General features: G+C 37.7%; 1 protein-coding gene across 3 annotated transcripts in view; it reads left to right on the top strand.

Annotated features, from left to right (window-relative positions):
- Window positions 1-24,713, top strand: part of faim2a (Fas apoptotic inhibitory molecule 2a) — a 30,297-nt gene extending 5,584 nt beyond the window's left edge. The window contains exons 2-12 of one of the 3 annotated variants that reach the window (XM_041247390.1): window positions 4,804-5,005; window positions 11,869-12,002; window positions 13,614-13,678; window positions 15,011-15,064; window positions 16,456-16,506; window positions 17,875-17,914; window positions 18,493-18,530; window positions 18,631-18,718; window positions 19,675-19,770; window positions 19,933-19,986; window positions 22,684-24,713. In XM_041247390.1, coding sequence (XP_041103324.1) covers window positions 4,849-5,005; window positions 11,869-12,002; window positions 13,614-13,678; window positions 15,011-15,064; window positions 16,456-16,506; window positions 17,875-17,914; window positions 18,493-18,530; window positions 18,631-18,718; window positions 19,675-19,770; window positions 19,933-19,986; window positions 22,684-22,830 — 924 coding nt within the window. In that variant the 5' untranslated portion in view covers window positions 4,804-4,848 and the 3' untranslated portion in view covers window positions 22,831-24,713. Of the gene's footprint in view, window positions 1-4,803; window positions 5,006-11,868; window positions 12,003-13,613; window positions 13,679-15,010; window positions 15,065-16,455; window positions 16,507-17,874; window positions 17,915-18,492; window positions 18,531-18,630; window positions 18,719-19,674; window positions 19,771-19,932; window positions 19,987-20,456; window positions 21,315-22,683 lie in introns of those variants that run through there. The other 2 variants (XM_041247389.1, XM_041247391.1) reach the window with 2 other exon arrangements.
- The last annotated feature ends 255 nt before the right edge of the window (window positions 24,714-24,968 follow it).

The raw sequence follows: 24,968 nt of genomic DNA, 5'->3' as shown, positions 1-24,968 counted from the left end.
AATTTACAACTTCCTCGCAGTCAGCATCCAATGGCAAGTTCCGATGAACAGTCTTCTCTGCCCTGTCTCAATATTACAATATAACACATGGATTTTCATGTTTCTAACTTATTTTTTCCCCTCCCGCCCGTTATTTGCGAGAAGGACGTGATCCCCCACTGCAATTGGTGAGCCCTTGACCTTCTTGTCGAACTGCTGTTTTTGTTCTCTCAAAGCACTCTGCAGGGCCACATCGATTGCTTCCTGCTCAACTGCAATATGTAAGCATCGTAGTCAACCACTTTCTGGTCTGCCAATACATTGCCAAACATCACATTAACAGGCAGACGTGAGGTGAAAGGGAGCATAGCCTGGCATTTCATGTGGTGTACAATTGTAATTGAAGGTCAGCGTGTTAACCATCTGTGACCACTTCTATTTAGACCTAGGGGGTAGTGCTCTTATGCAGGACTAGAAGTTAACTTTTTAAGGCAGTAGTGCGGATTTGTAACCTGCCTGGAAAGTGGGTAGCAAAATGGTCTTATTTGGGAGCGGTTTATTCTACTAATAATTATATATAAAAATAAACACCTACCTACTGTTTTAAATAGTCTCAATATCCCAAACTGTCAAATAGTAGGCCATATTTAAATCAGAAAGTATTTATTGATGCCACCTTGGGCTCAACTATGTAATGGAACTAGTGCAATTCCTTGTTGAAATGTCTTTTGTTTTATCCTTAAGCGCTACAAGAATGCAACCATATCTGTCATCTATACATTTGACAAAGAAAAAACAAAGAAGTAACATGTGCCACATTATCATTAAATCCTGCATTGTATGCCCTTATACATTATAAGAAAATGCTGTACAACTTTGAAGAAATTAACAAAGTACAGAATAAGGATATCAACCAAGATTTTAAAAAATAAATAAATAAAACAACACGGTGGGTTCGTGTCAGTGACATTAGTTAGCTATGTGTGTAAGTTATAGTTTGATGGTGCACTATATAGATATATGTGGCACATATTTCAAATCAAAATTATATGGTGGAAATCTTCAAGCTTGGGCTTTGTCAATATATGTCAAGGGGTTGTTGTCAGTCCACACTGTGAATGTTTTTCCCCTCAACCACTGACTGAATTTGTCACACTGCCCATTTTAGGGTAAGAAATTCGAACCTGTGTGCAGGATATCTGGTTTGAGTCTGATTTAAATTTGCTAGCACATGCTACCAGTCTGGCCTTTTCTTTGCCCTCAGCAACTTGACTCAAACAGGCACCTAATCCATAGGAGGAAGCATCAACTGAAAGAGTAAACAGTTTGGTAAAATCTGGAGGGGCTAAGACCACTGTATGTAGTAGGGCTTCTTTTGCTGGAGCTTTGCAGTCATTCAGGTCTCAGTTTCCTAGGTCTGTTTCTCTTGGAATGGCCCTGCCAACTGACTGTGATGTCAGTTTGTACAGAGTATGGGTTTTGTAGAAAATCCCTCAATTAAATGATTGTAAAAAAGGAACATTCCCAGCACTGACCTTATCTTCTTTGGAGAAGGTGTGCATCCATTTTCGAGCATTAAGTCCTTTTAGTTCAAGTTGGAAATGACTGAAACCTTGTCTAAGTCAGTGTCCACCCCCTATTTGATGACAACATGACCTAAAAACTTCAACAGGCGATATAAGAAGTGACATTTCTTAGGAGCTAACATGAGACCATGATGCAGTAGGCAATTGAACACCTTTTATAACCTCTGAAGAGCAACTTCTTCAGATAGTGCAAAAACCAATAAATTGACAAGGTAGCACAACAAACTTGTGTAATTTTGGTCACCAGATATGGAAGTCATTATTCTGATGAAGGATGCAGGAGAATTGCATAAGTCCTGTGGCATCCGATTGTATTTGTATAATCCAATGGGAGTGGTGCATGCAGTGGGGATATTGAAGAACCCTAAGGTAAGGTCCATAGAGCTGACCATGGAATTGCCACCAAGGGCTGCAAGAGTGTCTGCTTGATGAGGCAATGGATATGCATCTTTAAAAGTGCGGTGGTTCAGTTCAAAGAAATCAGTGCACAAGCGCAGGTCCCCAGACTTCTTCATTTTTTGCTGTATTCACAATAAAGTAACACTTATCATATAGCAATCCTAAATATTCTACATCTGTTTAATTCTAACCCATAAAAACATAAAATTATCTGAATAGTGCAAATATTGTAACCTGGCCAAAACAGTAAAAACTGCATTCTAACATTACTACCAATTATAACTAGCCATTAAGTACTGCAACCAGATGAATCCAAGTCAAGTTACTTTAATTATTATAATTATAAACAAACACAAGGAACATAATATACCTGGTTGTACTTTTAGTGGTCGGTGCAAATGTTGACGTTACTCCATCCATTTACAGTAGATTGCTTTTTCTTATTAGTCGTTGCGTTGTTCTATGTAGTATTTAGTATGTTTTTATATTAATCATAAAGTTAAATTAGCTCTCTAATATTACCAAAGTTTGGCTTCCTTATTTTAGCACTTGCTATATCCATTATTTTATTTTATTTCAGTTTACAAATTTAAAGTTAGCCTGTGTAGTGCTACAGGAAGTTGTTTCACAACTGCCTAGCAACAGTGCAGAAGCTGCTGTTTGCATTCATTACAGGGGAACTCAAGTGGGGATCTGTTAACATTAGCTGAAAACAAGGCAACAATTTCACACAGAATATGTTTGCTGTAGAATTTTGCTGAAGATTAATTAGGATCCTTACGTTTAATATGCATATCTCATTCACATGAAACCGCAATTCAAACATCAATATTAACATTGGATGTAGCTAAGCCAGGCAAAATTGTTGGTTGGTGCAACAGGCATAATAATGTCTGACTTATGGTTTTAAGACTGACTTTTAACGCAGGCATCAGCATTTAAACAAAATATGTGTTTGCTTCTACTAGTAGCTAATATATAAGGCTTTTTTTATGTACTCAAATATGTAAAATGCTATACGAATAGTTTTCAGTCTCTGCGTATTCAACTACACTGACCCATCCCTAGTTTCAATTTTAAGTTTTGGTTAAACTTGTCTGTGTACAGTAACCCTGATTACAAAAGTAGGTTAAGTTAGTAGCCGTAGGCATTCTGAATACCCCAAAGTGCTATTCACTGCTAACTCTTTCTACTTGCATCTCTGAATTAACTTTACAAAACCTTAGAGCATCCCTCTCTTCTGTGTTGTCACACATACCGTATAAGACGAGTCTGATTGTTCCTGAGAGATTAGATAACTGTGACCTGTTCCTACTGTATCTAATACATACAAAGAAAACTGCTTGTTTACGAAAAAAAAAAAATCAAAGCAACAGCATTTAAAGACACATGGTAGTAGTTTAACCTTCATAGTGTTGTACGTGCATTCTTTTAAAATGATGAACAATTTTACATTTGCAAGTCATTCTCTTTCTTTTCCATGTAGACAGGCCCACTTCCTAATAGTTGCCCTGAGAAATCTAATTTTCAATTTAAATGCTGTAGATAAGATTCACAAACTCAGAGTTTGACTGAAACTTTAATGAATTGTATTGGATCACTCTAATCCTCACTGCAGTTAGGACTTTTATTATCTCCAGCGCAAGGTTTAGCCGAAATGTTATTGAATCCACTTGCCGCTTACTTGAAGAATAGTTTTCAGTTTATAATCAATTCTTGCCTCATTCCTTCAAATTTAAGATGCAGCCCAAATTTCCCAAGAGCAAAACATCAAGTATATATGCATTTACAAAGATACAACCTCATTTACCCATGTGGAGGAAGTTTGTGGCAGTCTGCTGTCACACAGCATTACAGATATGTGCTGTTTCTCATTTCCAGTCGGGATTACTCACACTTGTTTTTCCCCCAATTTGTGAACTGTGGTATTGCTTGGCATGTCGAAAAATACAGGTGTCTGATCAGCATTTCTTATCTGTCACTGCTGGTACTGTTTGTTAGAATCTCTGAAATTGTGAAAACTTCTCTTCGAATTCCTCAGGAAGTTAATGACGCTTCTTTGAAAATGTCTGCCTGTATGTCATGGATGATTCGAGATCAGGCAGTAGTGCTTTGGTTTGTCTTTTCTCGCCAGTAGAACTGGTGTAATATGAGCACCCAATTTGGAACCAGTTAAAATGCGAGCCGCAGAGTTCTGAATGGTCATTGGTCATTTCACCTTGTAGGGTGAAAGTGTTCCCACCCCTTCACTGGTTTCTTTCCTGTCAACAATCAGTCCACTGCTTCCCCTATTTAGTGACATGATTTCAGCCAGTAATATGCTTTGACCCAGAAACAAGTCAAATTGTCAACAAGGGAATACAGTGATATTCTGTAAACAAGTGCTCCCTCAGTAATTAAGTAATTAACAAATGCATTAAATTGCACATATACTTTACTACTGTTTTAAGAGAATAAGTAACAAGGTTTCCAAAAAATATAACACTATATATACCCACATGTTGATAGAACTGTTTAAATAACATACCTGCAAAATGGCTGCCCTAGTCCACTGATTTTATTTATTTATTATTTTTTTAAATTGCTCTTCCTGCAGTGATTTAGAAAACACATCTCAAACCCCAGTGCTCTAGAGCAGCCATTTTAAAAACAGCTTTGAAACAGAGTTTAAAGTTGTCAGGATGTTAATAATGAAAAGAAAAATTACAGGTATGTTATTTAAACTGTTGTAGCAACACGTGTGGATGTATAACTATATTTTTCTGAACCCTGCTACTTACTCTTCAAGGTACCTAATTCATAATGAAACCTGCACCATCCTCTCTCTCTTGTTTTCCAGCTTCTTCCTTCATTCCACACCTGTCCAGGACTTGAGGGCACCATCATGTCTCAGCCAGCTGCCCCCCCAAGCTACGCAGAGGCCATGGCCAGGGACAAGGATCTGGGGTACGGGGCCCCTCCCTATACCGCCCAGCCACCGCATGTTCCACCCCCCTCCGCTCCCATTCACCCCAGCTGGGCCTTCGTCCACCCCAGCCCTAGTGAGTACTCAGCAGTCACACTTTAATGAAGCAGAAATATACAATGGTGCTACAGCGAATGCAGTATAATATGGCAGAGATAATACACAATGTGTCACTAGCACTAGTTTCCTTAAAAGGATAAACACATGTGTTATGTTATTGCTATAAACAGCTATAAATAAAAAACCAAGCAATATCCAAGAGCCCTTGAATTCAACAAAAGTATTGCTCTGAAATATTGCTGTACTTTGAGTGGCTTTGTGAATTTCCCCCTGTAAAGTTATGTGTTTAAAAATAATGTTTCACTGGCGTGTAACTGTCAAAAAACAGAAACATTACTTCCATATCTATATTGACAACCCAGCAGCATTTGGAGGGCATGCAAGGGCTCGGCTTCTCTTTGCAAATGCATGTGGAAGTAGGTCAAATGTACTGACGCAGATCTCAGCCAAACCCCTCGTCTACTTGAAATAACATGGGTTTTAATAAGTACCTTCTGAAATACTGTATGAAAAAACTTCTTAAAACAGAATGATAACTATGCCTTTTTAATCTTGCTGCAAGCTAGTTCATTCTGAAAACTTTGTACCCTGCTATTTTGGTTCAGTTTAGGAGTTGCTGCAATAACACACGAGTCAATTGTCCCGCGGCACACAGCCAGGGGGGAACGCACCCCTACAATCTCAAGTGCTTGCCTCCTTAAAAACATGTGCAACTTGGAAAATGTAACATATAGCAGTACATTGAACATTCTGTTTGCGCCATAGCTGCACTGGATTTTTTACCTTTATTTTATAATTGTTTTAATTCAAGTTTTAGAAAAATATAACACAGCAATAGGTAGTAGGGATGCACGATTACACGAAAAAAAAACTATTTGAGTAACATATTACATATTCGAGTACACGAAAAATACTTATAGTAGCTATAGAAGCAAACACGTATTTTTTTTAAAAATGTTTTTAAAACTGTTCGCAATCAGTGTTAAACCCTGCGCATTCATGTGAATGAGATTGGCATATTAAACACAAGGACACTAATTAATCAGGCAATGCTTGTAGCAACAAAATTCTACATTAAACGTATTCTGTTTGAAATTGTTGCTAATTTTGTTGCTTTGTTTTCAGCTAATGTTGACAGATGTTGAGTTCGCCTGTAATGACTGCACACAGCCGCTGTTGCTAGGCAGTCGTGAAACAAATTCCGGGTGCATGGCAGCAGCTAACTTTAAATTTGTAAACAAAGGGCATATAGCAAGTGCTAAAAAGGAAGACAAACTTTAGTAACATTGAAATTAGAATGCTAATTTAGCTTTATGTTGAATATAAAGACATATTAAACGATAAGCAGAACACCAGAATGACTGAAAAGGTTTTTTTGTTTTTGTTTTTTTTTAAATGCTGTGGACTGCAGTACAATGTAAAACACCTACTGGCCATTGCACACTGGATATCCAATAACGCACCTGAATTTAACGTGCATCTAAACCAGGGGTGCCCAATCCTGGTCCTGGAGAGCTGATGTCCTCCTGGCTTTTGTTCTAACTGTCCCCTAAATAACTTAATTGGACCAGTCAAGCACTTATTAGAAGCTTAATTGGTCCAATTAAGCAATTTAGGGTACAGTTGGAACAAAAGCCAGGAGGATATCAGCCCTCCAGGTCCAGGATTGGGTACCTCTGGTCTAAACAGAAAAAAAAAATGGCCATGTGCATTCCTTAGTGTACCTTGCACAGTCCCATAATTGTCAATTTTGGAATCAGACAAGTTCGATTTGGTCCGATTTGACATGTGTTATATCTCCTATTATGTTCAGTACAGATACGTCTGTTATGTTTTTGGGTCATATTGACCTGATTCAATTTCAAACTAATTTAAAAAGCCTTAAATTGATTAAATGTTTTTATTTGCAAAGGTGTTACTCTTTTATGCTCTTTTAGTCCAGGAGCTGTGATGAAACTTGTTTGACTGCCAACCTGGGAGCTCCTCATTTTGGAATGTCTTTTACCAGTGAGATGCTGTTGCAATACTGACAGAGAAAATTAGGCTCTGCCTTGTAGAGATATATTGTTTGTTTTTTTGTTTATAAATATCTCCAGACAATTTCAGCCATTTCCAGAGATAATAATGCAAATATAATAATAATAAAATAACAAATTAAAGAAGTTTGTTTTATTGCTGCACACAAATAAAAATCTCTGAGGTTCTGTTTTCTATTATAAGTTTATGACCCCAACTTAGGAAAAGTCATACAATATTATACAGAAAATAAAAATAAAAATAGCATTTAAGCTAATTGGAAACTAGAGTTGGGTCAAATAGACCTGAAACCTAATAGGAGGGTTAAAAAAACACATTGACCAATGAAAAACGACTGGGAAGACACGAGGTTCCCTGAACAAAATGGAAAATCTAATTGTGTGTGTCACCAAACAAAAATTACTTTGTGATAAATCCTACAAATCCAACAAAGACTTTGGGGGAAAGAAAAAAAAAGAAAAACCTGTAGAAAGTCATTGCCGTGGACTTGGGCGTGAATGATATGTATCATAAAACATGACATTATGAAGTGATAACATACATAAACCTGTGGATTTTGTGCAGTATAGGTTATTACAAGCATGTACTTTTTTATTTCAGTTGTAGTCGAGGAAGTAAATAAACAGTGGCCTAACCTGGAGACACATATCAGAGAAAGAAGCATGACAGGGCAAGAGCGGTCAGGTCTTAACAGTCAGAAAAGAGAGGCAGTACATGAAAGTGAGGGAATTTCTGGCTGTATACAAAGAGAGTAGTAGGTCATTGTTGTAAAGTATTTTTTACATTTTTGTATTATTATTGCGTAACAATGTTATTATAGCTCTAGTAGAAACGTAATAATTAGCCAATGTTTTAACTTCTGTCAGTGTTTGTTGATCATTAAGTTTATCCTACGTTTAACATTTGTTTGTGTTCAAAGTTATGTACAACAGAGTTTTATTTTTTTTTTTTTTTTATTAAAATACTGAAACTAGGTATATTTACTACAAAGCCTCCACTGCAAATCAGCACTCAAGTACGATATTAACAATCTAGTGTGTAATGGATTGACGCACGACTTTTTCGGATGACAGATGATAAATGATGGAACAGATCCAGTGTGTAATGGCTTTTATACTGTTGACTTTGTGTGAATGGATACAACCAGGTGTGTACCTTGTTTTTAATTATTTACAGGTTACTGACTAAGCAAAGTAACTTGAACAAAGAAATCTCGTCTTGGACATTGTATATTGGGGAGACCAGGGCAAGTTGAGACCATTTTTGGAAAACACTGCATATAGGACAAACTATTAATAGAGAAGGCTGAAACTTTGCACCATACATAACTTTGGTTTGTGCTTGTTTTACAAATAATGTGGATTGACAGTCAAAGTTAAAAATACTGTGATAGCGGCTTGATGTGGGATCATCAACAGGATTTCTTTGGCGCTAAAAGTGCTGTTGGTTTTTTAAAAAAAGGTAACAAATGGATATATGCTAGTTCTCTCGACTCGCTCTCACTCTCCAACACTCGCTGCCACTCAGTCAGCACACACTCCTCAACAGCACGCAGGCTGAAGCTTATATAGAATCATCAGGCGGGAAAGAGCGGACCTGGTTGGAACCAGGCTGCAACAGCTACACAGACAGACAGACAGACAGACGCACAACACATACTGAAAGTGAACACAGCATACAACTATTTACAAGCAAATCCCACTCCCCAGCAGTTCAAATGCAGCACCAAAACCTGCAGGACCCGACGCTACAATACATTTATAAAAAAGAGGAGCAAGTATCTCAACTTATCCCATGCACGGGGCAAGTTAAGACACAGTGTGGGGTAAATTGAGACAGTATAGAACAAAACATGAAATGGTAACATGATTCCATTAAAAAACACATTTATTAATGGACAATGCAGAAAACAGTTATTCAGTACATTACCTCCTCAGCTTTCTAGCGGTTGTTTTATCTTAGTCTGTAAAAACAAGTTTAGCTAAAGATAGTCAGATTCTCCTCTAGTTTCTCATGCATGTGTTTTAATATGCACTTCATACAATATAACATCAATGAAAAGCTTTTTTTTTTTTTAATAAAAAGTTAAAAATAATAACAGTAATTCTTCTACTATACACCTAATAATAATAAATATAGTATACAATGTATGTCTATTATGTATGAAAAAAATAATATGGAATTGAATTCAGTTTAATTCAATATTTTTTTATAGAAGCTTTCCATGGTGAGCACTATCTCAGTGCTGTCTGAAGTCAGATTACAGTAAGCATAGTAATTATACAGTACAAGAAGTAATAAAAAATGTCAGGAGAAGAAATACACAAAATAGATTTTAAAAACAATTAAATGAAATAGACAAGATATAGTATGGAATCATGTGTGAGTGCCCTTCTTAGTAAAAGCATACAAATAATTATAAAAAAATGTGTGTATGTATTATTAAAAGTGGTATTTAATTTTACGGGTTAAGTTGAGATATGTCTCACCTTACCCCTGATACCCCTCCCCCACAATTGTAGTTATTTTTGTAGGCCAAAAAAAAACTTAGAAGGCAAAAACAGATTTTACCTTTTTATAAACAAATTACACTGTATAAAAACACAGCAGTTCACTTAGTATGTGCTTTATTTCTTTGGCTATGAGTCAAAATGCCAAATTCCACACAAATTACTTCAGGGTGTGAAAGGATGTGGAATAATAAAAGTTTGACAAGTTGAAATGACATGCCTTGAAAGCTTCCATACCACACAGGGGGTGGGTTTATCACATGGCTGTGCTACTACAACTGTTGTCAAGGAAGCATGGCATCATGTGACAGGAAGTTATGGATGGTGTCTCAACTTACCCTGTGTCTCAGCTAGCCCCGGTCTCCCCTACACTTTGTGAACCCAGCCAGCTCCTCTGAAGACTGATCTTAAACTTTCTATGCTGTTGGCTGTAGTACACATAAGAACATAAAAACATAAGAAAGTTTACAAACGAGAGGAGGCCATTCGGCCCATCTTGTTTGTTTGGTTGTTAGTAGCTCCCAGGGTGTCAGCTTCAACAACATTACTGGGGAGTTGATTCCAGACCCTCACAATTCTCTGTGTAAAAAAGTACCTCCTATTTTCTGTTCTGAATGCCCCTTTGTCTAATCTCCATTTGTGACCCCTGGTCCTCGTTTCTTTTTTCAGGCTGAAAAAGTCCCTTGGGTCGACACTGTCAATACCTTTTAGAATTTTGAATGCTTGAATTAGGTCGCCACGTAGTCTTCTTTGTTCAAGACTGAACAGATTCAATTCTTTTAGCCTGCCCGCATATGACATGCCTTTTAAGCCCGGAATAATTCTGGTCGCTCTTCTTTGCACTCTTTCTAGAGCAGCAATATCTTTTTTATAGCGAGGTGACCAGAACTGCACGCAATATTCAAGATGAGGTCTTACTAGTGCATTGTACAGTTTTAACATTACTTCCCTTAAATTCAACACTTTTCACAATGTATCCGAGCATCTTGTTAGCCTTTTTTATAGCTTCCCCACATTGTCTAGATGAAGACATTTCTGAGTCAACAAAAACTCCTAGGTCTTTTTCATAGATTCCTTCTCCAATTTCAGTACCTCCCATATGATATTTATAATGTACATTTTTATTTCCTGCGTGCAGTACCTTACACTTTTCTCTGTTAAATGTCATTTGCCATGTGTCTGCCCAGTTCTGAATCTTGTCTAGGTCATTTTGAATGACCTTTACTGCTACAAAGTGTTTGCCACTCCTCCTACTTTTGTGTCATCTGCAAATTTAACAAGTTTGCTTACTATACCAGAATCTAAATCATTAAAGTTGATTAGGAATAGCAGAGGACCTAATACTGATCCCTGTGGTACACCGCTGGTTACCACACTCCAACTATTTTATTCTTTAAAATATTCTGCCTTTTATTCTTTATTTTGAGTTCTCTGCCATGTTGCTAAAACAAGGTGATCACAACAACAGCTTTTTTTTTTGTTCCATAGGCAACTACATTGGGTGCACCTTAAAGCCCTGCATTAGTAATAATTGCAAATACAAATGAGACACTTAATTTATTGAGCAAAGGCTCTTGTATTTTGTTGTATAATCATGTAAGGTTGCATTATGAGGGAATGCTGGATGCTGAACACTGATGCTTTGGGGAACAGAGGATGTTCACAAAATATTTTGGTACTTTGGTGTCAAGAGAGACTTGGCCATATTTTAAGATTTGTGGCAATCCTGATGTGCGTACTTGTCCTTGATGTAGAGCCTGCACATGCCTTAGGTGTGGGTGCAGGGCTAAAAATTCTCACGACATTTATTGGCGTAGCGTGACACAAGTAAAAATGCTTGTAAGCAGGGCAGAGCACTTTTATTAAAAGAAAGAGGCACCAAAAAAAAACAAAAAAACGTGACATTGTCCAAATCCATGCAGTAAAAAAAGGACCATACTAGATTTCACATTTAAGCAAAACTTGGTTCAGCAACTGACATATTCTCCTGAGTAAGATCCTTTCCTCTCCCAAACAAAGTCTCATTTCAGCATTTTATATTTAAACAGCTAATTCGGCTAATTGGTCAATTGGCTAGCCAATCAGCTTGGGGTACCTTATTAAGTAGGGAATCAAGTCACACAATGTCGTCAGAGGTTAAGTACATTGGTGCTAAAACACAATATGTTACACTATTTACAGTCCTACAGAGTTGGGGGTTAGCTTTTAAATAGAGATAGGGGCCATTCACCCTACACAAACTCCATAGCCTCTTCTCCAGGTCTCGTGCCAGTTGTGTGTATTTAGATTTTGCTGTGTTTTTTTTTTTTTTTTTTTTTTTTTTTTTTTGTAGATTCTGGCTACACAAACCCTTACGCCTCTGACACGTCCTCGCCTTTCTCTGAACCAGGCACCAGTGGGAGCTGTGATGGACTCAGTGGGGATGGCTGGGATGACAAAAACGTCCAGCGCATGTTCATCCGGAAGGTTAGGGATCATAAATATTACATATCTGTAGAGATCAGTTTTGTGTTTTTCATTTATGTGATACATTTTGCACCCACTTTAAAATGCCCAATTTGAGTGTCACCTCACCGCTGCATAGCCCTGTGTGGCAGGCTTCCTCTTGCCAATTTTCCACTGTGTGAGGCCGCCCAAGGATGGGTAGGTTCGGGTTGGATACATGTCCACTGCAGAGCCAGGGGCGGGGCATTGCTGATTCGCTGACGATAATGTGTTGACCCAAGTGATGACGTGTTTCAAGGCGGCCACTTCAAAAGTCACCAGAAGATGGAAAGAATGCATTAATCGAATGCAGGTGGAGCAGCAGACAAGAAAGAAGCTGTTGAAACTCTGTGTAATTAACACCCCTAAACTAGCGCTCCTTCCACATTGGTGTGTAATGGCCATGTGGAGAATGCTGGTACACAGTGTGTAGAAACAAAGGCCAAGACGATAATGCAGAATAATTCTCAATTTATTTCATCAACATCCAAGAAAGTGAGCATAGTTGTTAATAGTTACAGTTCACAAATCTTGCTCAAAAAGACACTTGCAGTGTCTTACATAATTCGTAGAACTCAAGTGAGAGAAAAAGTCAGTGAGGGAGTGCTTCATAAGCACAGCATATTATAAAACTCTCATCCAGTCAGGTTTGGAGTATAGTGATCATTTTCCCTTTTTTTACAAGTAGCCTAAGCAAGGTCCTAGTATCTTTCACTAGTAAAATATGTTTGTTTTCATATTGCACAACCCTTATTTAGGGGTGATTAAAATGAAAAGAGTTTACAATTTGTTTATTTAGTTTACATTTCCCTTACTATTTTATGGTGTTTGTGGTAATTCTGATCAATTAAAATGACATTTAAAACTATGTCCCCTTTTAACAGTGTAAAGTCATTTAACACAGCTTAATACCTTCTCTTGCCTGCCTGTCCCCTGTCTCCATTCTGCACAGTGTAGGCTTTGCTGAGAGTGTTTCTGATTACTGTTAACAAAGTAGAGTGCAAATACTTGGAGCTCTTTGGTTTGTTACAGCACATTGAAGCATGCACAGTGACTGCATTATCTCGGCTGTGCCTTTGTGACAAGACTGACAGCTTCATGCCTCAGCTCAGTCACTGACGGGCTCCTTGTATCTCGTTCCTGCCTGGCTGTCAAAAAACAAACAGGCCTAAAAAAATGTTTAATTCAACTGAAGGGAATGCTTTATAAAATCTGCATTTTCCTTTTAATTTAGGACCTGTTTCATATCCTGTTACGTTTGCTGTCTGTCCTCTGTTGTTGTTTCTGATTAAACCATTACTTACCATCCTTACCAATTATTACAGTTAATAGGTCCTTTCTCAACCAGTAGTTCTGTTTTTATATTTTATTTTCTTCTAAAAGCTGAGTTTCTGGAGTGAATGGGTTGAAATTACCAGTAGGGTTGTGTAACTGTAATTTCTGCCCTTGAGACAGTGAAAATGGCAACTTTGTTCTGGAACAGTGAGTAAGAATGGTCTAAGCTGGTCTAAGCTGAAACAACACTAGACAATCAAAGGGAGCAGAAGAATCCTTGCCACAATCAGTTTGATGTTAGCGTTATTATTTCCTCAGGTTTTCACCATTTTGATGATCCAGCTGATGGTGACTTTTGGAATTGTGGCTCTGTTTACATTCTGGTGCGTGCTTTTCTCTTTTTCCTGCAGTTCTTGTGAAACGTTGGGCAGCTGGCTCTTTGAGCTAATATATATATATATATATATATATATATATATATATATATATATATATATATATATATATATATATATATATATGCGCGCAAGGGTTAAAGTTGAAATATGTTTTCCATCCAAATCCATCGCTTTCCTATTGTAAACAACCTGCGTGCAAAACAAATGCAAATACTTGATTTGTATGAAAATGAACTCTAACTGTACTGTACCAGAGGTGTGCATTATGCATTGGGTGATTACATTCTAAATGATACTGTGGAGGTTTACATCTGGGTTGGAATAAGGTCAAGAGCAGGGTCTATTCAGTTTATTTAGATAGGCTGCTGGTTTGATTAATACATACTGTAATAAATGAAATATGATACCAGTGTAAAGTACAGTAATTCATCGCATATCCGCCTGTCACATATCCGCCCTAACCGTTTATACGCCATGATCAAGCTCTTCAGCAAAGTTTATTATTGAACAGAGAAGATTAGTTCAGATATTGTAGATCTTACCAAGGTTTTCATACACTGTGTTGTATGTGCTCCGTGTGCTGCATTGCTGGTAGTGTCAGTGTGTTGATATGTAAATAAGTCCTGTTTGCCAGCGGGGTTTATCAATTTCAATGTCCATCTCAATCTCCTGCCTGTCACTCAGCAGCGAATGCACACACCCACACAACAGACAACTACTCTGTCACAGGCATTACTACTCTGGATCTTTCTAAACAAGCAATTTAGGGGTGCTCCGCTAAAAGCTGAATCTCAAAACAATAATTGTGTGAATATAGTAATTGTTACAGCTGTGTGTAATGGTATGTAAAACAGGATTCATTTATCTGCCATTTTACATTTCCTTCCTTACTCTGGTCCCACGGCAGTCATTTACCTTACGGATTATTGTACAAGTATTTAATAGCAACATAACTCTAGAGAACAGGCAACAAGCAGGCGAATTTACTACAGCAGGTACCAAAGCAGGTGTTTTTTTTTTTTTGAAAATAACTTGGGGTCCATCTAGCCTGCCTGGCAGCTTGTGCACAGAAATCACATTGCTGAAATACGTCACGATGTGACAAATAGACATTCGCAACCATTCCCAACAAGTTTTGAAGCCGTATGCAAAAAACAATGCTGTAGTGTACATGATAAAAAGAAAATATTTAAATATTTCTCATTACATCTGTTACAAAGCTACTTCACAGTTCCCCCCACCCCACCTGCAGATACAGTATTGAATACTAACACGGAACTGTATGGATCTGTTTCTTGTCCTTGTTTAATGTTGCAGTGAGCCGGTCAGGCTGTTTGTGCAGTACAACAGGATCCTGTACCTCACCTCCTAGTAAGTAAAAAGTGTATTTGATCTCTGTATTTAATTGTGTTTAATTATGTTAATCCTGCAGGAAACCAGCAGAAGGTCTAATAAAGAGTTAAAAGGTGGCTGCACTTAGATCTGCCACTGTTTACATCACTAAAATGGATGCCTATATTTGGTGAGCTGTCAAGAAAAGATATTATATATATATATATATATATATATATATATATATATATATATATATATATATATATATATATATATATACACACACACACACACACACATACATACATACATACATACATACATACAGCTTGGAAAATAGGACAACCTTGTACTTGGCTTGATTCATGCCAAATCTGCCCGATTCCAGCCTTGCTGAAGCACCCCCAGATCATCACCTATCCTCCACCACATTTCACAGTGGGTGCGAGACACAGTGGTTTGTAGGCCTCTCCAGGTCTCCGTCTAACCATTAGACGACCAGGTGTTTGGCAAACCTGAAAATTGGACTCATCTGGGGGCGCTTCAGCAAGGCTGGAATCGGGCAGATTTGTCTTTGTGAAGGGCGCATGAATCAAGCCAAGTACAAGGTTGTCCTGGAAGAAAACTTGCTTCCTTCTGCTCTGACAATGTTCCCCAACTCTGAGGATTGGTTTTTCCAGCAGGACAATGCTCCATGCCACACAGCCAGGTCAATCAAGGTGTGGATGGAGGACCACCAGATCAAGACCCTGTCATGGCCAGCCCAATCTCCAGACCTGAACCCCATTGAATACCTCTGGAATGTGATCAAGAGGAAGATGGATGGTCACAAGCCATCAAACAAAGCCAAGCTGCTTGAATTTTTGCGCCAGGAGTGGCATAAAGTCACCCAACATCAATGTGAAAGACTGGTGGAGAGCATGCCAAGACTCATGAAAGCTGTGATTGAAAATCAGGGTTATTCCACCAAATATTGATTTCTGAACTCTTTTTAAGTTAAAACATTAGTATCGTGGTGTTTAAAAATGAATATGAACTTGTTTTCTTTGCATTATTCGAGGTGTGACAACACTGCATCTTTTTTGTTATTTTGACCAGTTGTCATTTTCTGCAAATAAATGCTCTAAATGACAGTATTTTTATTTGGAATTTGGGAGAAATGTTGTCAGTAGTTTTTAGAATAAAACAAAAATGTTCATTTTACTGAAACACATACCTATAAATAGTAAAACTAGAGAAACTGATAATTTTGCAGTGGTCTCTTAATTTTTTCCAGAGCTGTATATATATATATGTTTAGTAAATCCTAAGTAGGGACACCCATTCGTTGTTTATTAAAACTTGGTACGGCCTTGTAAGTTTCTTTTAGTAATATTACAGAATCTATTCTTCACAAAAACAAGCTGATTCATTTCCTGTCATTTCAGCATCACGTTCATGGGAACATACCTGGCATTGGTGTGCAGTACAAGTGCCAGGTAAGGTGTGGCAGAGGTGGAAGCAGCTTTAAATGCTGGGATAGATATCACCTGTGCATTCTGACCCGTTTGATGTTTTCATTGGTTTCCAATTGATGGATATGTTATATCATCTACAATTTCCTAATATATATATATATATATATTTTTTCTTATCTGTTTGATATCCTATTATGTGTTTTCATTGTCATTCTCTACTGTTTTTGATTCCATCATTTTTATTATTATTATTATTATTATTATTATTATTATTATTATTATTATTATTATTTATTATTATTATTATTATTATTCCTCCATTGCTTCTGAAAATGCTCCTCTGGGCTGGTTTTGGTTCAGTGAAGTGATTTCATTGCAGTGTTGCACAGGCTGCATAATGCTTCACCTGTAGACTTTTGAGCAACACTAATATATTGTACTTCTTTTCAGAAGCATTATTTTGCTTGGCAAAAAGAGAAGCATACAGCACACACATGATATGATATTTAACAAAAATTAATATTGCATTTGGAAAATGTAGATGACCTAAAGTGTCCCTTTAAACTTAACTTGTATATATTAGTGACACATATCCAGGGCTTCTGATTTTCAGTGTTTTACTCTTCTGCTCTCCTTTTAAGAATTCAATTCATACCTGTTAAGCCATTTGTGTATCTCAATCACAACTGAAAACGTGTTGCTCGTCAAAATTATTTCATTTAGGGTTTTTTTTTTCTGTGAAACAACGGCTTTTAAGATGGTCAAGTCTTCATTTTTGATTAACAAGCAGAATGTACAAATGAGATTGCAACATGTTAATAAGCGATAAAACTTTATTAAAGCTATAATGAGAAATAAAGTGTGTCCAGCATAAAATACTTTATTACAATCGTTCTGCGTGACTGTATTTACATGAATAAAGAGGAGTCGCTTCTGCTTTGAAATGAAAAGTAAGACTTATAATTTAAAAGCCCATTTAGTTGTTTCATAGAAAAATCCTGTACATGAAATCAATTTGACTATTAACATATTTGTCAGTTGTGACTGAGGTACACAAAAGGCTTAACAGGTATCAATTGCATTTTTAAAGGAGAGTGGAAAAGTTGGCAGAAAACTTTAAAAATCAGAAGCCCTACACGTATCACATATAGCAAATTTAAAAGTGTTTACATAAATTTGTGGTTAATATAATTATCAGCTTATTATAATAAAAAAATAATTGTTTCTTTCCTTGAAGTGGACACAGTGTTCTGTAGAAATGCTGGCAAACTAGTGGATTTTTAATTGGACAGGAACCTGAAAAAAGTGTTGCTGTCACATCTGTGACGAAGACATTTGTTGTCATGGAAACGATGGTTTGCAATGTCAGCTTGTTTATTGTCTTTTCAGACGCCGATATCCCACCAACCTTATTCTCCTTGGTATTTTCGTAAGTAAATTTAGTACTGTAAAAACCTTTGTATAAGTCTATTTTCTAGGTATAGCGGGTACTAAAAAAAGGGGGAAGCGACTTATACACCAGTGTGACCTATAGGCTTTATCCTGAAATTGTTGTCTCAAGGGGAGGGGGCGGCGACTTAAACACTGGTTTTTACGGTAATTGTACAGCCTCAAAATACTTCAGTACGTCAAATGTTAAGGGGTAGTAGCTGAAGCAGTAATGTGCCAGAAAGTTTCACAAATACAGTTTAGCTATTAAATACTTCCACAACTGCTGCACTAATAAGTGTTGCTTGGTTCCACATCCTATAGTACAGTAAATCATAACAGTGAGGGGGCAATCTATAGCTAGCTTAAATATAACATATCAATATAATATAACATCCTAAGCCGTCAGAGAAACAGTTCTATTGCAGCCATTTGGGTTTACAATCAGCAAAGTGTGGCATCATTTGATGATGCTGTATGTCATTGCCAAAGCAAACACTGTTGTCAGGGTTTATGGTGGAGACAGTTTGAAAACCACTGCCTTAAATTGTAACATATCTCTGTGCTTTATTTACTCAGACACTGGCCATGTCATACATGGCAGGAATGCTTGCGAGGTAAGTAATTGGATGTGTTTTACTGTAGTGCTAATATGTTGGGTTCTGAAACATGAAGCAGATGGTCAGACTAGTAGTGAACTGGCTTTTTATTTTGCAGTTACCACAACACAAAAGTGGTGATGCTGTGCATTGGAATTACTGCCATGGTGTGCCTGGCTGTCACCCTTTTCTGCTTTCAAACCAAGGTAAGCTGATGTGCAAATACACCCACCCCCAGTGCAATTAGAAACACCTGCAGTTTGTGGGAATATCTGTCCAGTACTATAGAGAGTATTGCTGTTATGCATAAATATACACAATTTACCACCACTGCTGCAGCTACAGGGGTCATGCAAATCAAAATACAATTCACCTGTATGAGAAGTCAACCTTTTAAAAATCCAGTACATTTCTGATGTCACCCAATGCATAGAACATATGACACAATTTGAACAAGAAATGTTATGTTTAATAGTAGTTCCTGGTGCAATTATAATTTAATACATCATGTATAGGGTGCATCTTACTATTTTTAGAAATAGAGAAAGAAACTTAGATATCAGAACTTAGACTTCTAATTGAAACATTTGTCATTGATATTAAGTTTCTTTTAGCGTTTCTAAGTTCATCCCTATGAGTGTTGACTAGTTTTGGATGTGTCTCTTACTATAACAGAAATAATTTTACAGCCAGCTGGCATTTTTAACCCTTTGCGGTCCATTTATTCAGCGCTTGTCAGGCGCGTCAAGTTCAGTGTATTTTCACACACTCTGTTTTATTTCATGCGCTGTTTAATTATTATTATTTTTTTTCCAGAGTAAAACAGTCTTAAAAGGACAGTCAGTACTGTATCTCCAGCCAAGCCCCACCCCTTGTTTGGGGCTATCCGATAAGCTTTTTTTTTCTCACTCGGCCATTGAAAGGCTTTCTCTGCTTTTTCCGGAGAAAAACCAATTAGAGACCTGTGCTTTACGTCTTTTTGATGATGTCGGACAAGGTCCGACATCGGACTGGAAAGGAAGAATTGTAATGTCGGACCTGGTCCGACATAGGTCCACAAAGGGTTAAAATTGTTTTTTTAAAAATAATGTAATGAATGAAGTGTTTTTGCTGAGAAGTCTTTACCAGTGCCTTTGCATGTTGTATCACCTTTGTGCTGCAGTTTGACTTCACTTCCTGTCATGGCCTGATGTTCTCTCTGATGATGGTGCTCCTGCTCACTGGGTTACTGCTGGTGTTCACTGCCCCCTTTGGATATGTAAGTAGCCATAGCCAAGACACCACCCCTCATGGAGAACAAGGCCTGTTGACACAAATAACTGAAACGTTTTTCTTAGGTTTGTACAGCCCCAGGATAGTGAAGTTATGTAAACCTACCGTCTATGTGTCTAATTATATGTATGTTTGTTTCTGGTTTCAGATTCCATGGTTACAGACCGCCTACGCAGGACTTGGGGCACTTGTCTTTACTGTGGTATGTGTAGCGGGGTGCCCGCCCCTGTGCATAGTTTTTGTGTTTTCTGTTGTATGTGGTGTGTACGTATTGGTGCACTGGGTGTAATGGGGGCTATGTAGCACGAATGATTTAGAATGTATAGTTGTATTTAGGCACAGGGATTGCACAAATTAGTTCATGTGCTGGGATTCAAGTGCATGATTAATTAGTTATTGAGTCCTGGAACAGCTGTATGTATAGATGCACAAATCACTCACTCAGGGTTGGTTGTTCAGGGCGAAAGAACAGGAGAGAGAAGGAGTAAATGAAAACTAAAATGCAATTGCTACTTGTGCTGACATAGATCAGCACGATACTTGTGTGTTTAGTGTTTCTTCTCTGTGTTTCTGACATCACTGCACAAGATAGCTTGCCACACGTAGAATCTGAGCGTTAGGATAGCAGGCCAGGGAAAGTACTAAGGATAACACTTTTTTTTGTGTGAGAAGAGTGGAAGAAAAAAAGGCTGAGCATCCACAGTCCAAGAGGGGTAAGCCAGCGTCCAACAAGGGGAAGCCTGTGTGTCCAGAGCCCAAGAAAAGGAAGCACCAGTCTCCAGTGACCAAGGGAGAGCCGCACAAGTCTCTAGTGACTGAGGGAGAGTCACACCAATCTCCAGAGCTAGAGGATGCCTGCACTGCCAGAGGGAGACTGCTTGCAGCTCCCGCCTCCACCACAAGAGGAGACTACCCGTTGCTCCCACCACCACCACCAGAGGAGCTGAAGCAACCTTTTGAGGAACAGCTCCTGCCATCGCCTCCCAAAGGTCAACTCCTGCCTGAGCCTGCACCTCCCAGAGATGCCGCGCCTGCAACGCCTAGGGCTGTTCAGCCTGCTCGCCGTCCCCTGGGGAGGCCTGCTTGCCATCGCCTGTGGAGGCCTGCTCGCCGTCCGCCGTGTTTTTTCTATTTGTTTTGGCCAATGTGCCGTTTTATTTTAAGAGGACTTAGAACAAAAAATGATCGGTAATGCAGTCTTTTTCTAAAAAGTATGACTAATGTTACTGTATGTTACATCTCGATGCGCACTCATATAAATAAATGTATACTAATAATTGTAGGACATATTCCATGAATATGATAATACATGAATGTGTGTTATAAATATAACTCGATTCATTAATGAATCTGTGTGTCTTAAGAAACAGGGCAAACTGTTGTGTCTCGAAAAGGGGGCCTCTGTTTTGCAGACAGACTGAACTGTGTGACCTGCTGATTAGAGGATCTGAACCTGATCTGGATTAGGCTGAGCGGACAGTTGAATTATGTATATATAATTCACACGTGCAACAACAATTGTTTTGATGCAAGGAAGACATAAACTAGCGATGGAAAAGGACATTAAAACATCAAAGGACTGGGAGTTTAAAGAGGCAAGATACACAAATGACCTCATGAAAGTAGCTAATCAGCAGAGTGAGAAAGACTATAAATATCTAAGCGACATTGAACATTTTGCGCTCCACACCAAATGCTAAACAAGGTGCTGTCACTCTGCCAAGCAAAGCTGCAACTCCAGCACTCAAAACGATCCTAAAAACGGAATCAAGATGGGACTCTGCTGAAAAAGAAGACCCAAGACGAGGAAACAAGCTGCAAGCGAGTCAACGACCACAAGCATCGAGACTGAGGCCTGGCTGAAGGACTGCTGTAACTTAGAGACTTATCAGACAAACCAGTCTGGGTCTGCTGTACACCTAAAACCACAGTGTCCAAAAGAAGCTGTGCTCTGCTACCTGCGTAGCTAAAAGAAGAAGAGGACAGAGCGGACGGGCGCTGTTGTGGTTCTTATACCGAGGACTGAAGACTTTGTTGCAGCTGTTTGTTGATTCTATCAAGAATTGAAAGCTTTGTTGCCAAGTTTGATCCAACGTGGGATTGAAGACGTTGTTGCTTAGAGGGGAGCCTTTTGCACTGGACACTTCAACAGATTGAGTATGTAAGCCAGCAGACCAAGAGTCTAAGCTTCAAGGAACCATTGAGTATAATTCCAGTTGCATTTTCCTTTCATGGAACTATATTAATTTATTGTAACAAATTCTCATAGAATTGAACTGTTAATTATTTATTGCACATTTAGTGAAACTTGATAAAGTAACTATAAGTAATCTACCTCATATTGTTCTATGAATAATTTCTTTAAAAGTAAACTTGCCATATACTTAATCTATATGCCATTAATAAGCTTAATGTTATATATTCTAACAGTGTCTGCATCATCTCAGTTGAGGCTGTGTGCTTGGATGTGGGCATGTGTGTGTATGTGTGAGCAAGCTACTATGTCACAGCCTGCTTGCTTGCTTGCTAGTGTGTGAGGAGACCGGCAGTGTCATAGTTCAATTGCCTGCTAGTCAAGTTAAGGCAGTGAGAGTTTTGAATTGTGTTTGTACTTAAGAGACTAAGAGATTTATTTTGTGACTTTTCTGATTTCTGTTTATTATTTGTGTACTTAATAAAATACTACTATCGATTAACCATTCCTTGTGTCTGCGTGTGAATGTGTGTTCATAGTAAATCCTCGATCTTTGTAACACGTCAATTTAAATATTGTTAGTAAGAGAACTAATCAACCCAGATAATTTAATGTTTATCAATTATTGAATTGTTCCTACATAATGGTAATAATTAATGCACCATAGTTGTATGTGCCTGAAGGCTGCTTCTCTTGTGCCTGCAGTTCCTTGCCTTTGATGTGCAGCTGCTGATGGGGAACCGGCGCTACTCCCTGAGCCCGGAGGAGCATGTGTTTGGAGCTCTCTGTCTTTACATGGACATCGTCTACATTTTCTTCTTCTTGTTGCAACTATTCGGGAGTCGAGAGTGAACTCCAGCCCTTCCTTCTCTGCATCCCACCAGCACCCGTGTAAAAATCAGTCATGGTTACACACCAGCCCCTCGTCTCCCATCACTCCTGTGTATAATCAAACCTGCTGCTCCTGAAGTGGTCTGAAGCTCAGGAGCAAAGGGAATCGTTTCGTGTCCCGTTTCGTCTTTTATTAAATTTTATCTTATCGTCTACTTGGAGCCTTCCACTATATCCTGTTACTGCAAAGTAAGGCAGTTTGGTCTTCAGGCACTACTGCCTCACTCATTGGGAGTATCCAGGTAGAATATTAGGAAGACATTTTGTTTTATTTCCAGAGGAGAACAATTTTAATTTTGCAAAACAGGAACCAAACACAGTATAATTCAAGGACTCTTGTCCTATTATTTGTGTCCTCTGTGATTCTTCATTGTTGTTTCTGCTTGTACGATTATTTACCAGACTTAAAAACTGTTTGAGCAGAAATGCCCTTTTACAGTCACTTATAAAAGCTGAACTTCTGATGCGGTGAAGCAGTTTGAAAAATGAGAAATTAGAATTTTTTTAGGAAGTGGTTGAAAAAAGAAATTTCTGCTGGGATAGCTGGCAAATAATGACCTACGCAGAAACAGTAAAAGATGATGATAAGAACACAAGTACATTTAATGTTGTTGGTTTCTCATTCTGTAACATTGACATTGGTTTTTACAGATTTGAGTGAACATTTCAAAATTGATCACAGTATCTCCTGGAAACACAGCATTTTATATACTGGGGATGTTTCCTCGGAAGTTCCATTATTTATATAAAGCACAGTACAGGTTACAATTCATTTCTATTCATGTTTAAAACAAATCTAAAATCCAACCAAAACAACAATAACTATAAAACAAAACTAAACTGATGAAAGGATTCAAGTCAGTGTTAAGGCAAATAAAAATTGTGACGCTGACCATTTATTCTGCCATCTAAATATATTTAATTATTTAAATTATATATTGTATTTATTAGCATCCTTTATAAATTAAAAGCTGATTAGAATTGAGGTGCAAATTAAAACTCAGAAGTTAAAATCAATTTTATTGACTGCAGTACAATCTCATTAACTGTGTAATCTTCCTCTACTGCACTAGATGGCACTGCGATACAGGCTGGAAGATTTTTAACTAGAAACCTGTAGTATGCTGTAATGTCAAAGCAATAACACCCCCAGGATTGGAGCGTCTATGCAGAACCCAAGGGCTCCTCATTGTAATGTGTCAAGAACCAGCCACCAGTGAACTCCTTTGTGCCAGCAAGGTGTGCCTGTATACAGTTAGTTGTACCCTCTATTTAATCACTGGTACATTTTCTTTATAAAATAGGATACCTTACATGGAGTAAATGTGCAACAAACAAAACTATAGAGTTTTAACTTGTATATAGAAAGTAAATATGCAGTAAGAATAAATAAATACATACATAAATATATATACGTACATACATATTTTGCAGACCACTAGCAATCACTTTATCATGGAGGAATGAAAGACCTACTTTGCTTTACCCAGAATTAAATCTGTCAATTATTTTTAAGTGTATATTCTCAAATGGATTGCCCTATAGTCCCTAATTTTACTTATCCAAAATTAATATGCGAAGAGGTACCTTGTGCTGCCAGCCTTCTTAACTCAGTTAGCAGGTGTTACAAATCCACTATGTCAATGTTATATAGAGAGCTGTGTTCCTGATAACCCTGATCTCTAACACAAACATGACATTAAATTAACTGTCAAACTGCAATCTTTCTGTGTTGTAAAATGCTCCACTTTTCAGATCCAGCATTGTACATTTATGGCCAAAAGTTTAGTATTACCCTGTAGATTTGTCTAATTTTGCTTCATAAAGTCGAATGTAACCTGCTGAATAATGTTACATTTACATATTGAATTATATAGCGCTTTGTAGTTTACCATATACTTAATGAAAAACTAACATTTGTTTCGAACTCTTAACATGAAATAATGTACTACTATTATGGCGTCCAGTAGACTTTTGCGATATCATTTTGTAGTTTCTTTGATTACATGATGTTAAAAATATAAAATATTATTATTATTATTATTATATTATTATTATTATTATTATTATTATTATTATTATTATTATTATGTCTCAAT

This window comes from Polyodon spathula, chromosome 4 (genome assembly GCF_017654505.1).
Source record: "Polyodon spathula isolate WHYD16114869_AA chromosome 4, ASM1765450v1, whole genome shotgun sequence".
NCBI lineage: Eukaryota > Metazoa > Chordata > Actinopteri > Acipenseriformes > Polyodontidae > Polyodon > Polyodon spathula.
This window is presented reverse-complemented; position numbering and strand designations above follow the sequence as displayed.